Source organism: Taudactylus pleione, unplaced genomic scaffold, assembly GCF_031769625.1.
Source record: "Taudactylus pleione unplaced genomic scaffold, aTauple2 ptg000092l, whole genome shotgun sequence".
Classification (NCBI taxonomy): domain Eukaryota; kingdom Metazoa; phylum Chordata; class Amphibia; order Anura; family Myobatrachidae; genus Taudactylus; species Taudactylus pleione.
The window spans coordinates 7,932,198-7,949,517 of record NW_028284494.1 but is presented as its reverse complement, the minus strand read 5'-3'; the positions used below and the strand labels follow the sequence as shown (position 1 = coordinate 7,949,517).

General features: G+C 42.1%; 1 protein-coding gene across 1 annotated transcript in view; it reads left to right on the top strand.

Annotated features, from left to right (window-relative positions):
* LOC148527161 (granzyme A-like) overlaps window positions 1-17,216 on the top strand; it is a 52,759-nt gene extending 35,543 nt beyond the window's left edge. Inside the window, exons 4-5 of the mRNA XM_088469418.1 lie at window positions 6,321-6,620; window positions 16,906-17,216. Coding sequence (XP_088325544.1) covers window positions 6,321-6,620; window positions 16,906-17,070 — 465 coding nt within the window. The 3' untranslated portion in view covers window positions 17,071-17,216. The remainder of the gene's footprint in view (window positions 1-6,320; window positions 6,621-16,905) is intronic.
* Window positions 17,217-17,320: the final 104 nt, after the last annotated feature.

The window sequence follows — 17,320 nt, the reverse complement described above, 5'->3', positions numbered from 1 at the left end:
TAGGCAATGGGCAGAATGTGGGAGAAGTGTCTACCCTTCCGGGAGAGCGGGGGGCTACCCGAAAAATCGGGAGACTCCCATGAATTCCAGGAGAAAAGATATGTATGTCACTACCTGAAATACGAAGTGCCTTGTCCACCTTTGGGCAGCCACACTTAATGTAACCTGCCCACCATACAGTGAAGCAGGTAGTGCTTCCTGGATCCTTCTCTTACCTGAAGCTTGCAGCTGGATCCTGCCATGAGCTCATGAAGCTATAAAATTGAACTGTCAAGTCTCCAGAGCTCCACACAACTCATTTAGGGCTCTATTTATTAACATTATTTTTACTAAAATAAAGTGAAAAAAGGTTTTTTCACACCCTTTTCACATTATTTTAGTATCACCTATAGTTACTATAGGGCAATTGGAGTACAATTCATAAAATTCTACTCCAACCCCTAAGTATCACTTATTTTTAGTAAAGCAGATCGCATTTTCCATAACTGTAATGGGAAATGTGATCTGACCAGAGTTACTAAAAATAAATGTGAAAAAAATATCGGGGAAAGCCCTGTGATAATAACGCCACCTGGAGGTGGTGTTATCCAGGGTCTCCCCCGGTTACCGGCCTCCTGCCCTGCTCTAACGGGGAGAGCAGAGCCGGGAGTCAGTCCCAGTAATCAGCTGTGTGGTCTAAACAGACCGCAAGCTGATTACTGTAAAAAAAAGAAAAAAAAAATAGTCAAAAAAATTTTTTACTTACCTGACTCCAGGGACCGGTGATCGGGCCTCCGGTGATGACTCCCCTCCAGTCAGCTGGTCTCCCATAGTGCAATGCTGCCCGGTCATAAGGTGATCGGGTCCCAGTGCAGTATGGGAGATCACCTGACCGGAGGAATGGAGAACATCACCGGAGGCCTGGAGCATGCAGGTAAGTGTAAGTAAGGGAGAGGGGGGTTGCGGGGGGTGGGGCAGGGGGGTTAGCAGCGGCAACCGGTCGGCGCATGCGCTGGCACTTAATCACGGTATTTTTTGCGAAAATACTGTGATAAGGCTCCGAAGGGGATTCACAGGGACAGAGGTTTATCGCAAGCTCTGTCCCTGCAAAGGATTTGTAGTAAATCCCTGTGATATTGCCGGAATTCGCAATGCGAATTCAGTCGGTAATAACACACTACAATCTGCCTTACCAATGCGGATTGTAGTAAATAGAGCCCTTAGGGCTCTATTTACTACAATCCGCATTTGTAATGTAGATTGTAGTGTGTTATTTACTAAAAATCCCTTGCAGGGACAGAGCTTGCGAGAAAGCTCTGTCCCTTGAATCCCCTCCGCACACTTATCACGGTATTTTTGCAAAATACTGTGACAAGTGCCAGCACATGTGGCAACCGGCCGTTGCTAAGCCCCGCCCCCGCAATCGTGACCCCCCTCCATTAATTACACTTACCTCCGGTGATCGGTGCTCCTGTGATGTCCTCCGTGGCTCCGGTCAGCTGACATCCCATCCTGCACTGGGACCCGGTCAGGTGACGACCTGGCTCCAGTGCAGCATGGGAGACCTGCTGGCCGGAGGGAGGACATCACCCGGAGCCCCGATCCCGATCACCGGTCCCTGGACTCAGGTAAGTTTTTGGGGTTTTTTAAGTTTTTTTTTTTTTACAGTGAATCAGCGTGTGGTCTGCTTAGACCACACAGCTGATCACTGGGGCCGGCTCTGGGCGCGTAAGAGTGGTGCAGGAGTCCGGAAACCGGGAGAGACGCTGATTAACGCCACCTCCAGGTGGCGTTATTATCACAGGGCTTTCCCCGGTATTTTTTCACATTTTATTTTTAGTAACTTTGGCCAGATCATATTTCCCATTACAATTATGGGAAATGCGATCTGATTACTAAAAATAAGTGATAATTAGGGCTTGGTGTAAAATTTTAGGAATTCTACTCCAATTGCCCTGTAGTAACTTTAGGTGATACTAAAATAATGTGAAAAGGGTGTGAAAACACCCCTTTTCACTTTATTTTAGTAAAAATAATGTTAATAAATAGAGCCCTTAAAGAGAACTGAATGGATTTCAAAACGAGTAATAAGCTATAGCTTTGAGCAGAATGCAGCACAGTGGTTCTCAAACTTGGGGGCGTATTTATCAAAGCTTGGAAAGTGATAAAGTGGAGAAAGATAAAAGGGTCTATTCAAGAAAACAATGTGCTCTGTTATAATTAAGGGTTGAACTCGCAAGTTCAATATAAGCAACTGAGGCACTCATCATATCACCTTTACTTAATTATCATTTCCAAAACAGTGTTCTTTCGGCAGAGACAGCTTTTCGGAAGTGTGAGACTTTTCTCCTGCTGCTCTGGTCTTCTGAGGACTGAGGTCCTGATTCAGCAAGGAACGCACGCTAGCAGACGCACGCGCCCGTCCTCTGCAAGAAGATGCTAATCAATGCATACGCCCGGACACCGCAGCACAAGATGCAGACGCCCAGCCCCATATTAAGCCGCCCATCTGCCTTTACTCAAAGCCTGATCAGTACGCAAGATAGCGTAAACATCGGTAACATTGAGAACCATGGACCCATACACACAATAGTGGTTGACATGACCTGCCGCAGGATTTTGGCCGCTTCCTTTGCACAGCTTACGGTATGGCTGCTTATGCCGCCGCACTGCCTTAATTATGCATGCCCCTGTAATGGCGTTACAACGCCTGCATTCCCCTGACCACCCCCCGTCACCACCCACAAATGCCACTTTCTGTCAATTAACAGCAGAGGGTCTGCACACACACTGCGTGTAGTCTGTGTACCATAATCCGATCGCACTGGCTAGTTTGCGCACACGCACTGCGATGCATGCACAGAGCAAAAACACTGGCCAAGTGCGTGCGTTCTCACCTGTGCATTCCTTGCTGAATCAGGCCCTGAGTTTGAGAACCTATGATATGGGATGCTGGGTTGTGGTAGTTCTACAACAGCTGGGGTGCTGCTTATTGCCCTCACCAAATCTAGAGCTATTCTTTCCCTTTTTTTGGGGGGGGGGGGGATTTAACATTTAATATGGACAACCGCTTTCTGGGCCTGATTCAACAAGGATCGCAATTGCGATTCCGTATGCAGTTGGCTGATTGTTGCGTTCTGGCATGCGTATGCATCGCAGTGCGCGAACACTCCACTGTGATCGCAGTGGCTACGCAGACCCATTGCAGAGCGATTGACAGGAAGTACCATTTGGAAGTGGTGACAGGGGGGTGGTTGGCGAAACTCAGGTGTGCCAGTGTGTTTGAATACTGTTACAGAGGCGTGCATAAATTAGCCACTGCGATGCCCTCCACAGCTTGTATACTCACTGCGTGCGATGAGGTTAGCAAGTTATGATTAAGGTCAGAGCTTGTGCTCTGCAAGTGTGTGTGAGGCTGCGATGGTACTCGATGTTACCGATGGTTTTACAGTCTTGCTAAGCATTACAGATGTGTGTAAGGAAAGATGGGTGTCCTTATGTTGTTCTGCGACAGCATAGCGATCACAGAGGATTGGCATTTAGCTATAAACACTGAATTTATAGCTAAAGGATGTTTAAAATCAAATAGGTACATGTTATACTTAATTGGTAGCACTGTCACACCACTGCTTTACCTCCTGCCAATATGTGTGTGAAAATATTTAAAGGTATCTGTGTAAGGGAACCTATAAAAGATTCATCCAACAGCTAGGATGGGCTGTACATGAATTGATCCTTACAAAGGTTAAATTTGAGGTTGCAGTCCCATCTGACCCATGTGATTATAGCAAAGACTCATCATTGCTATTCTACATACAATGGCCTCTGGAGTAACCTCGTGAACTGGGTTCAAGACATTTGGGTCCTAGATTCCTGTCAAGTTGGGTGTGCCGAGCCTCTGGAAACAGCAAGACATAGTGGGGGAGATGTATGAACCACCAAAGCGGCATCAGCGCACATGTATGATTGGCAGAGTGCCACTGTCGGCATAGGGACAGGCTGCCGGCTCCAAGGCTGCACGTGAGATCTCGCGATGTTTGCGAGATCCCACGCATGCTGAGGGGAGCTAGCTGGGACTGAGACACAGCGCATCAGCACTAGGCTGATGCACTGTGGTCTCTAGCAGGGATCGCCAGAGGGGGGAGTTATCACTCCCCTTGTCTGACAGAAGAGATGGTAATACATCTCATCATTAGGGCTTCTTGCTTCATCTCGGTAAAGAGACATAGCAGGAAGTGTTATAACAACACGATAAGTGCCGCTATAATACATCTCCCCTAGTAACCGGAGGGTTGGGTAAGGGATGCTGGTGCTCGGGATCCCGGCGGTCAGAATCCCGATGTTGGCAGCTTGACAGATTTAAAATATCGACACTTACACACTTAGGAGGTCATTCAGACCTGGTTGCAAGCACCAATGTGCTCGCAACCGGGTCGATGGGTGGCCCTGCGCACGAGCAGCGGCCGCACTGCGTGTGCACAAGCCCCAGAGTGAGAGAGAAACTCTCTCGCTTCGGAGCTCTCTACAAAAGGGGCGGCTGTCGATGTTGATCGATAGTTCGCCCCTTTTTGTAGGCGGTCCGGGGGGTGGTTTCCAAAACGGAGGCCGCATTGACATCATCAGTGATGTCAGTGGGTAGCTTCCTGCTCGATCAGAGCAGAAAGCTCCCTGGGGCTTGCAAGTGCCCAGACCCAACCTTAGGGTCTGGTCGCAAGCCCCAATGGTCGCGATGGTGATCAGGATCGCGACCATCACCCTGGTCACTAGCTAAGCTGTGGGTGGTAACCCACAGCTTAGCTTGCAACCAGGAGGCCGCACCAAAAGCCCAGAAGCGGCCGCCCTCATTCAGAGAGAGCGATCGCTTCTTGCGATCTCCTCTGAATGAGGTCCTTAGTGCCTAACCCTAACCCTCCCCCTAGTGCCTAACAGTAACCCTCCTTCTAACCCAGCTCCTTACCATCGGGATGATGGTGGTCAAGATTCTGGCACCGGCATTCTAAGCGCTTGCATCCGACTGTCGGGATGTTGACCGAATCCCTAACCAGACATCGTAATATCTATTCAGCTATTCTATTGGGCTCTAACAAATTGCTTTACAACCTTGTGGGAATATTACCAACGACTTGCAATTGAATTTGACATCTTTACTATAAGGACTATGCTATTGTTGATGGTTGTTAGCGATTAGCGCTCCTGGTGTAGAGTTAAGTTGTTGTTATAGTTTCCAATTTCTGAAACCTACCAGGCTACTCGTTCCATTAGGTTGTGATAATTGTTGTTGATTTATATGTTACTTGTGATATGTAATAAGGATATTGTTGTATCCTTTCCTATGCCTCCTTCCTTCCTAGTTACCAAAATACAGATGTGTCTTCATACACCTAACCTCAATACGCCATATGGCGAGTGTCCATCAGACCTAACCACATGCCACTAACACCTCCCTACATGTCACGTACATGCCATCAGTCATTCATACATGCCATCAAACATACTCCACATGCCATCAGATTACTCCCATATGCCACCAGCCTGTTTCTACATAAAGTCATACCCCTTCCACAAGAAATCAGACCCCACACACACATGCAAGCCTTCACCTACATGACATCAGATTCCCTTCACTTTTCATCAGATTCCCTCATAATCCCACCAGATGTCCTCCACTTGCCACCAGATGTCCTCCACATGCCATCAGACATCCCCAACCTCCTCCTGTATCAAGATAATACCATTCAAAATTTTGGTTTTTCATAGGCTGCAGGGCTGGCAAAAGGTCCATGGGTTCTGTAGGTGACAATCTGCAGCAGAGCAGGCAACTTCTGATGAGATCATTCCCATGAGGCTGCTGATCATCTCTTTCAATAAAGCTCAGAACATGTTCTGTGGGCCCAAGGTGCTTTGTCTCATAGGAGTCAGTCATAGTGTGTGATAGCTGCATTGTGTGTACTAGTGCAGCAGGCAGTACCAATGCATTCTCTTATGCACACATGCCAGTGCTACCTCACCCCTTCCCTTTGTCAGGCACTGACTGGCGCCTCCATGTCTAGCACTGGGGCACATGCCCCACTAGCCACTTCTGCATCTATCTCCCCTCTTCCAATCATATGTCAATTTACACTGTATTATACTTATGATTGGTCAAGTTACACTGTTAGTATATATATTGCTTGTACAGTGCTAAGGGCACTTTGTGGCACCTTAAAAATGTAAGATAATAATACAAATAGTGCTTTGTTTAAACTTGTTGAAAATATTTTCCTGTTTTTCGTAACAGATTTGAAGATGATAATTATAATTTTATTGTTATCATGATTATTATTATTATTATTATTTGACAGCTTTCTCGCAAAGCACAGCTAAACAAAGCTGTCAAACCCCTGGCATTACCCACAACTTTCACTGATGTCAAAGGAGGGACTGTTTGTGAGGCTGCAGGATGGGGTAGAACCAAAAGCATCGGTGTCCAGAATTCCGACAAGCTGATGGAAGTCAGTGTTCCCGACAAGCTGATGGAAGTCAGTCTTGCAGTCCTAGACAGAGAGACATGTAATGCCAGGATGAGATCTCTGAGGTCACTACAAGTTACAAAGAATATGATGTGTACCTCTGAAAAACGTGGAGGAAAGGATGTATGCAATGTAAGTACAGTATGTGACTATAATAAAGGAGGTGCATCACCATGATTACATACCTATGGAAAGAGATGGAGACATCCAAGGGCAGATTACAATATATGAGCTTCTGGCAGGGCAGACACTCCTGAACTTACATTTCTCACCCAAACCAGTTACTTTCCTTAATATAACTCCTACTGCATCCTACTGTATCTGCACAACTTAAATACATGGAAATGATTCATCTCTAAGGCCTCTATTTACTACAATCCACATTTGCATTGAAAATGTAGGAATTATCACAGGGATGTATCAATTATCACTTGCAGGGACAGAGCTTGCGATAAAGCCCCCTGTCCCTGCGAATCCCCTCCGCACATATCTCACTGTATTTAATTTTTATTCATTCTGAACAGAGGTAAATTTACTAAGAATCGAGTCTAGGAGAGTTTGCTTTTTTTTCAACTCGATTAGCTTCACCTAAACTCGGGTGATTTGAAGCTCCTGAGACCCTCAAATTTACAAAAAAGTGAGTTTAGCTGAGAGTGAGATGGCCGATGGTGAAGCAGAATGAGATTTCTTTGCCGAGTAGCACGTTTTGCAGGAGATGACTCACTCAAGATTGCAGCGTCTTCTCTCTGCAAAACTCTCCTGAGCAAGCAGCCTGCACATATCAGTGAGAAATGTGTAAGCTGCTTGTGTTGTGAGAAATAGACACTAAGATATCAGAAAAGTTGACTATATAGTATAGTGCGCAAAACCTGCTGCCTCCGACCTAACACAAAAAAAGGGAGACTCACAAAATACCAATATATACAAAATGACCAAAAAAAAGATACTTGTGTAGCCGGATGGCGCTGGATATTCAAATATAGAAAAATAAATATGGTACTTAGTCCTTATTGTAGATGGAAGATCCTGACGTATGTCCCTTTATATGCGGAATTCTCGTGGTCTCCCAATGTTGTTTGTTTAATACATGAAAAAGAATAAATACAGAAAAAACTATCTTAAGAAGGCTGATGGATTTTCTTTTAAAGTGTCTATATGTAATAAATGTGAAGAAGTAATATAATTCTTATTAGTTGGTCAGGTATAGTGGGAGCGTACCCCGACTCACGTTCAAATAAATAAATGTTATCCCAAAAAGGTTTCTTTGTCCTTTCTATTCATTAAGAGTTGTTTTTCTGTGTGTATGCCGTATTCACAAAGAGAGGGTTGGGTCATGCGTACCCTACTCACGTGGTAGGTGTCTTGTATTCTGCCTATAAAGGTTTCTTTTGGTTTTCAACAGAGTGCCCTTTGTAGTTTATCTCCATATAGTAGATCCTCAAAGAAAGAGGAATGGTGCCATGTATAATATAATATCTTTAATAATACACAAACTGGCATAAAGCACAAAACACATAATCCAAAAAATATGAAAAGTGATGACCTGTTAGTTTGATAGATAATGCCAGGTCTCCCGTTTTGTTATCCAGCAAGTTCCTTATAACCAACGCGTTGCAACCTGTCACCGCAGGTCTTTTTCAAGGTATAAGGATTGGTACACACTTGGTTACTTAAATACCCAATGTGGCCAATTAATTAGACATAGGAACTTGACTAGTGTGTGTTAAAAAAACATGTGCATAAAAAAACCTGAATATAACCAATTACAATTCATGTTCCTGGGTTGAAAATAAGCCCAGTTGTTATCACTTGTCCATTTATTTTCACCGGATTTACTTCCGGACGTGATGATGTGGTGTTCTCATAAACACTCCCTGGCCATCCGGCTCCGGCCTCCCACGTGTGCGCCATCCAAATTTCTCCCCCCAGAGCACATGGTATCCACGCACATCAGCCAGTGGGCGCAGCTACAGTATACCGCCCGCATGGTCCGTCAACAAAACTGGAAGACGCGTCACTATCTAATGACGCTCTTCCGGTGACGGACAGAGATGGAGTGGAAACATAAGGGGTGAATTGGTCTCCTTTTAGCGGAGTATCCATGTTGAAGTCCAAAGTGGCACAGACCGCAACATTTCAATTCATTGGCAGCATCCACCTCAATCTAAGGCATAAAGTATAAAAACTAGCAGCACACGAATAGGACATCATGCAAGGAAAATGCCTGAAATGTTTAGGATACTTAAACTACGTTATGTAGTCTCCTAATTACAGAGCATCCTAGTGTAAACAAGAACAATGTGGAAAATACCATAAATAAATAAATAGCAGCATTCATAATAATAACATGTAAAACTAGCAGTATATAAATAAAACATAAAAAGACATGCAGTCTATAGATAATTCACTAGGCGCAACTGAAAGTAATATCATAACGAAGGCCCAACACTTAAAATAAATAAATAACTTAATAACAAAGTTAAAAGTATAGGTGAGCAAATATTTTAAAAGATTTTTAAAAATTGAGACACATTTACTATAAAAACCATTTGACTTCAAAGTCTTGGTTAAGGCCGCCAGGGGTTAATGTTTTATATTTGTAAATCATTTTCATTTCCTCCCTAGCAATCGCCGTCATGTTGTCAGTACATCGTATGGGCTTTCTTACTATTTTTAATCCCAACCTTTTTTTTATCCCATCCGTCGCACAATGGTGGATATGTTTAAAGTGGGCTGATAATTAATGTGTTTCTACACCTTTTCTAATATTCCTGAGATGTTCTCCGATCCTAGTTTTTAAGTTCCTTGTCGTCCTCCCGATATAGTACATCCCACACTGGCACTCAATAGCATAAATAACATTTTTGGAGTTACATGTAATAAATTCGGATATGGTAAAATCTTGTCCATTGATATTAATAGTCACAAATTTTTTCTCTTTCCCAGGTTTCTTCACAATCCGACACCCTAAACATAAGCTACATCGATGAAACCCGACAGTTTTATTAATATTTAAACTCTCTTGATTTAGATGTGCGTTCTTAACCAATTTAGTGGTGAGGTTTGCTGCCTTCCTATAAATGTGTACTGGTTTCTGGGGAATACATTTTCCCAAAACCGGATCCCTTTTTAGTATCGACCAGTGCTTTCTAAAAATCCTCTCAATTTCCCTGTGTTGGGAATTGAAATCCGAGATGAAAGCCCACTTAAATTTTTCATCCTTAGTTTCTTTAGGTTTGGTTACTAACAATTTCTTTCTGTCCAACTTCGTTACTGATTCTATTTTTTCCAATATCATATTCTCTTCATACCCGCTAGCTATGAATGCTTCTTTCATCTTTTCGGCTTGGTCTTTGAAGTCCTCTATCTTTGAGCAGTTTCTTCTTATCCTCTTCAGTTGGCCTCCTGGAATAGATTCAAGCCATTGATTGTGATGGCAACTACCCATTTGTATATATGCCGAGGAATCTGTAGGTTTTTGGTAGGTTCTAGTTTGGATCTTTCCATCTTCTACATAAATCGTCACATCTAAAAAGTTAATTCGTTCAGTCTGAATATAAAATGTTAATTTGATATTTCTATCATTATAATTAAGTTTAGTACAAAAATCATCTAAAAGACTCCTCTCCCCTTTCCAAATAAAAAATATATCATCTATATAGCTGCACCAAAGCACCAGGTTCGCACTATGAGGGTTGTGGTTCCAAATAGTTAAATCCTCCCACACTCACATAAAAATATTCACGTAACTTGGTGTGAACCTGGTGCCCATCGCGGTACTGACTTCTTGTAAGTAAAAGGTATCCTTAAAAAGAAAATAATTATGTCTTAAAATGAAGTTAATACCTTGAATTAAAATCTCTTGCAAATTACTTTCAATAAAAGATCCTTCCAGTGTTAACTTAACATCTTACACGCCCTGATTATGTTTAATAATAGTATATAGGGAGCTGACATCTGCACTTATCATTGTGTAATCATCTTCCCATTCAACATCTAATAATCTATTTCAAAAATCACGTGTATCCTTCAGATGTGATTTAGAACTTGCAAGTGTAGGTAAAAGTCGATAAACTCTGAAAGGTTTGTTGTGACTGAGTCGATCCCCGACACAATTGGCCTGCCTGGGGTGCATACTGGGTCCTTATGGATCTTTGGCAATACGTATATGACTGGAATGACAGGATTTTCCTTAACTAAAAAATTAGACTCCATATCCATCAGTGTCCCCATATCAGTATACTCTTTTATCAGGATTTTTAGTTCGTCTTGGAAATTCTCTGTAGGGTCCTTCCTTAGCTTCTTATAGGTATTAATATCATTGAGTTGCCTCAAGACCTCATCCACATATTTTGCGGTGTCCATCAGGACAATTGCCCCCCCCCTTATCAGCAGGCTTTATAATAAAATCCTTTCTTTTTGCCAGTTCTTTCAGTGCATTCCTCTCCCCATATGTTAAATTATATTTTATTTTTTTTGTTGTTATCCCTTTTAGATCCTCCAATATTTGTGTTGAAAAGGTGTCAATAAAGCTACCTTTTAGATGGGATGGAAAAAAAGTTGATTTAGGCCTGAACGTGGATATAGTTTCTGGTTCCATTAATACATTGGGGTCTTCACGCTCTTTCATTAAAAAAAAAAAAAATTATTGTGAGTTTTCTTACATATTTTTGTACGTCAATGTATATGGAGAAGTCATTTATTTTAGTAGAAGGGGCATATTTCAAACCCTTACTCAGGACTGATTCTTCATTATGGTTCAAGACATAAGTGCTTAGATTAAAAATGTTGACTCTGCCATCTGTAGTTTCAATATTTTGGTTGCGTTCTTTTAACTCTACAACCCTCCTCTTTGGTTTGCGTGTCAGACCCCTCCTCTTTTCCGTTTCTTCCCATATCCATATTTACTACATGTAACTCCAAAAATGTTATTTATGCTATTGAGTGCTAGTGTGGGATGTACTATATCGGGAGGACGACAAGGAATTTAAAAACTAGGATAGGAGAACATCTCAAGAGTATTAGAAAAGGTGTAGAAACACATTCATTATCAGCCCACTTTAAAAATATCCACCATTGTGCGACGGATGGGATAAAAAAAATTTTGGGATTAAAAATAGTAAGAAAGCCCATACGATGTACTGACAACATGACGGCGATTGCTAGGGAGGAAATGAAAATGATTTACAAATATAAAACATTAACCGCTGGCGGCCTTAACCAAGACTTTGAAGTCAAATGGTTTTTATAGTAAATGTGTCTTAATTTTTAAAAATCTTTTAAAATATTTGCTCACCTATACTTTTAACTTTGTTATTAAGTTATTTATTTATTTTAAGTGTTGGGCCTTCGTTATGATATTACTTTCAGTTGCGCCTAGTGATTTATCTATAGATTGCATGTCTTTTTATATTTTATTTATATGTTGCTAGTTTTACATCTTATTATTATGAATGCTGCTATTTATTTATTTATGGTATTTTCCACATTGTTCTTGTTTACACTAGGATGCTCTGTAATTAGGAGACTACATAACGTAGTTTAAGTATCCTAAACATTTCAGGCATTTTCCTTGCATGATGTCCTATTCGTGTGCTGCTAGTTTTTATACTTTATGCCTTAGATTGAGGTGGATGCTGCCAATGAATTGAAATGTTGCGGTCTGTGCCACTTTGGACTTCAACATGGATACTCCGCTAAAAGGAGACCAATTCACCCCTTATGTTTCCGCACCATCTCTGTCCGTCACCGGAAGAGCGTCATTAGATAGTGACGCGTCTTCCGGTTTTGTTGACGGACCATGCGGGTGGTATACTTTCGCTGCGCCCACTGGCTGATGTGCGTGGATACCATGTGCTCTGGGGGGAGAAATTTGGATGGCGCACACGTGGGAGGCCGGAGCCGGATGGCCAGGGAGTGTTTATGAGAACACACACATCGTCACGTCCGGAAGTAAATCCGTTGAAAATAAATGGACAAGTGATAACAACTGGGCTTATTTTCAGCCCAGGAACATGAATTGTAATTGGTTATATTCAGGTTTTTTATGCACATGTTCTTTAACACACACTAGTCAAGTTCCTATGTCTAATTAATTGGCCACATTGGGTATTTAAGTAACCAAGTGTGTACCAATCCTTATACCTTGAAAAAGACCTGCGGTGACAGGTTGCAACGCGTTGGTTATAAGGAACTTGCTGGATAACAAAACAGGAGACCTGGCATTATCTATCAAACTAACAGGTCATCACTTTTCATATTTTTTTAATTATGTATTTTGTGTTTTATGTCAGTTTGTGTATTATTAAAGATATTATATTATACATGGCACCATTCCTCTTTCTTTGAGGATCTACTATATGGAGATAAACTACAAAGGGAACTCTGTTGACAACCAAAAGAAACCTTTATAGGCAGAATACAAGACACCTACCACGTGAGTAGGGTACGCATGACCCAACCCTCTCTTTGTGAATACGGCATACACACAGAAAAACAACTCTTAATGAATAAAAAGGACAAAGAAACCTTTTTGGCATAACATTTATTTATTTGAACGTGAGTCGGGGTATGCTCCCACTATACCTGACCAACTAATAAGAATTATATTACTTCTTCACATTTATTACATATAGACACTTTAAAAGAAAATCCATCAGCCTTCTTAAGATAGTTTTTTCTGTATTTATTCTTTTTCATGTATTAAATGAACAACATTGGGAGACCACGAGAATTCCGCATATAAAGGGACATACTTCAGGATCTTCCATCTACAATAAGGACTAAGTACCATATTTATTGTTCTATATTTGAATATCCAGCGCCATCCGGCTACACAAATATCTTTTTTTTTGGTCTGCTTATGTTGTACCTGTTAAAAAAACGGGTTAAAAGTGGTTAAAAAAAATGACATAGGGCCCCCCTCTAAAGCTTAACCAGCCCCAGGCTTGCCAGCTTGTCCTGGTTTCTAAGATTACGGGGAACAAAAGGTTCCCCATAATCTTAGAAACCAGGACAGGCTGGCAAGCCTGGGGCTGGTTAAACTTTAGGGGGGACCCTAAGTTAATTTTTTTCTGATATTTAAATTTATTTTCTGTATTTACAGGCAGAAACATACATGGATAACAGCGATCTGTGTATGTTTCTGCTAAACTCTCAGGGCCTAATTCAAGCTGGACGCTATTTGCGCTCGCTCGTACAGAAAAAGGGGCTGGCTATTTAAATTAACCGTTCGCTCTTTGCGATCTGTTCACGCCTCTATGTCATGTCCGCTATTTATTAGATTAATCGAGTACATCGGACGGCGTATGAACTGCTCGCTATTCTTGTGGTTGGTTTTTCCTACCACAATCATGCGAGCAGTTCTGACTATAAAACAACCAAGTGACGTGGTCGATGACGCTGCTTTGTTAATTATGCACACCCTTAAAACGCCCGTTTTGACCGTTTGGCACGCCTGCGTTCGGATCTCCACTCCCCGTTTTCAAACACCTTCCCCTGTTACCACCCACAAACGCCTCATTCTGTCACTCAAAATAGCAAGCATTCGCTATTTAGCGAGCACACGATTTTCGGCCGCACTGACTGGTTCGCGCATGCGTATTAAAATCCGTACGCATGTGCAGTTGTGCGAACATCGGTCGGAACGAACGAGCGGCCGCTTACGAGCGGCTCTGAATCAGGCCCTCAGATCACAGGCAGGTGTATTTTTTTCACAAGTTTTTGCAGGAGAGTTTGCCCATCTCATGAGAGTTTCGAAACTCTCTGCTTGGTAAATTCCAGAATTCTATCTTCACCAGTGAAAAGGTTCTCAAGTTTTCCCGATGGTGAATTGAAGAGAGTTTGCTAACTCTCCAGTATTTTCCCGTAGCAAAGGAGATCTCTCTCCCAAGTTTGACATTAGTAATTTGACAGTGAGAAAAAATGCCCAAACTCTCAGCTTAGTAAGTTTACCCCTTAGTATTTTCCATTGCAAGTATGGGAAATGAGATCTGCTTACTAAAAATATGCGAATTGAAGGGCTTGGAGCAGTTTTTCATGAAAACTGCTCCAATAAACCTTTTAATACATTAATGTAATACTAAAACAATGTGAAAAGGGCGCGAAAACACCCTTTTTCATATATTTTTTTTAAATACAGGTTGAGTCTCCCATATATAAAATGCTTGGGACCAGGGGTATTTTGGATATTGGAATATTACGTATTTTGGAACATTTGTATACCCTAATGAGATATCTTGGGAATGGGACCCAAATCTAAACACAGAATGCATTTATGTTTTATATACATACACCTTATACACACAGCCTGCAGGTAATTTTATACAATATTTTCAATAATTTTGTGGCTCAAACAAAGTTTGTGTATATACATGAAGTTCAATTATGTTTCATATACACCTTATACACAAGGGGCCTGATTCAGACGCATTCACAAGCTGCGGCGCGCTCCTACGCGGCCGATGTTTTTCAATCTGCGCATGCATACTCTTTGTTTTACGCGTGCACGAACTGGTACGAAGATGGGGAAACTCTCGCTCGCCAAGCATAGACAGCCCAGCAGAATGAGTGACAGGTCAAGCTGTTTGTGGGTGGTAACAGGGGAAGGCCACTAGAAATGGGGGGAGTGGAGGTGCGGCCACAGGTGTGCCTGAGAATCCGAACGCCATTTCAGAGGCGTGCATAATTACCAGGCAGTGTCATAGGACACGTCATTTGGTTGATTTAGATACTGAAGTGCTCGCAGTGCTTGCGGCAGGGTATAGTCAACCTCAAGTGCTGCGATCAGTTCCGATGGTGATCGATGTACCAATGGTTTCATACACTTCCGGGAGATAACGTACGCAAGTGGGAGTCTTAAGACAGGCTGGTGGGAGTCTACAAACATAAAGTGATCGCTCGCCCAGACATAGTGGGCATGCTTATGACTTGCCTTGCGAGCGGCTGCCTTGACGTCACTTAGCCAAATTTCCATACGCTGGGAGCAAGCGGCCGCATCTAGCGAACGGGTCTGAATCAGGTCCACAGACTGAAGGTCATTTTATACAATATTTTTACTAATTTTGTGCCTTAAACAAAGTTTGTGTACACTGAACCATGCAACGGTTTCACTATCTCAGTCATGATGAAAAAATTCTGTATTTCGTATTATTTTTGGATATGGGAGACTCAACCTATAATATTGATAAATAGGGTCCTAACTGAGCTAAAAGTTAACATTTTGAAATAAGTAAATAATGTATTCTATATAAAGTAAAACATGTGAAATAGTTTTGCTCCAATATTTGCATCCACTTCCTGGTCTATAGAACCAACCCTATAAGTAGGAATGCAACTCAATATGTGGCCTGTGTCCAAAAATACCGATGGTGGGTTCAGTAGAAACTTCACATAAAAGTCAAAACCTACTTCTGCTTTGGGTCCACCAGCAGCAGCAAGCAGTCTCCCCCCCCTCTCGGCGCCCCTGATCCTATCTGCCCCATCCACCTGCTCAGCCCACAATATCATCAACGCACCCTCACTGAACATTGCCTACATAATAAAAGGGCCGCCAAGAGCGGTGATGGGCAGGGGGACTGGGGACATGGCCAAATCAGTGTGTGTGCTGGACTGGAGAGTCAGTCATCTCTCTCTTCTCTCTTACCATCCGATATGCATCTATCTATTATGGGGGGGGGGGAGACAGAAGTGGGCCCCTACCAGGCCCCTCCAACCATCACGAGCCTGGATAAAGAGTCTCCTCACTTTCCCCTTGGCACCCCTGCTTCCCCCTCAGCTGCCTACTCTAGCTTCTGTAGCATATGCAGTACAAAACCATGCAAGAGGCACATCACAAAAGGGCGAAATATTGACTCCGCATCAGCCCTAGAGCCTATACGAAAATATTCATGTCACTGTGTACCAATAGCCATGTCACCATGTAGCAATAGTCGTGTCACTGTGTACCAATAGCCATGTCACCGTGTAGCAATAGTCATGTTACTATATACTAGTAGATATGTTACTCTGTACCAGTATTCATGTCACCGTGTAGCAATAGTCATGTTACTATATACTAGTAGATATGTTACTGTGTACAAGTATTCATGTCACCGTGTAGAAATAGTCATGTTACTATATACTAGTAGATATGTTACTGTGTACCAGTATTCATGTCACCATGTAGCAATAGTCATGTTACTGTGTACCAGTATTCATGTCACCGTGTAGCAATAGTCATGTCACTGTGCACCAATAGCCATGTCACTGTGTACCAATATTCATGTCACTGTGTAGCAATAATCATGTTACTGTATACCAGTAGATATGTTACTGTGTACCAGTAGTCATGTCACTGTCAAATTATTTTTAATTCACTTTTAAACATCTTTTCATGGAAATGGGAGAAACTCTTATGAAATAATATTGTGTATTCTAGGGTGATTCTGGAGGACCATTAATCTGCAAGAACATGTTCAGAGGTCTTGTTTCATTTGGTCCCAATGTAACCTGCGGATACCCTCACAAACCAAGCGTCTACACATTCCTCACTCATGACTACATCAAATGGATTGAGAAAGAAACAAAGAGAAACAAGATTTAGCTCTTCTTCTATATGATTACATCATGTTTATCTCTTTCTATTATAGTAAACCGTACCCAGCTATCTGTACCTAATGTTCAATCTGTTATTCACCTGCTACAAGAATAAACCTTTCATCTTCTTTGACTCTTCATATGTTCCCTCCAATAAAGCATTACTAAAACCACACACTGGTGTCAAAAATGTATATTCTCCATTTGATTAAGTCTGTAAAGCATAATTGTAACACAGCAGATGTTCCCAACATGTG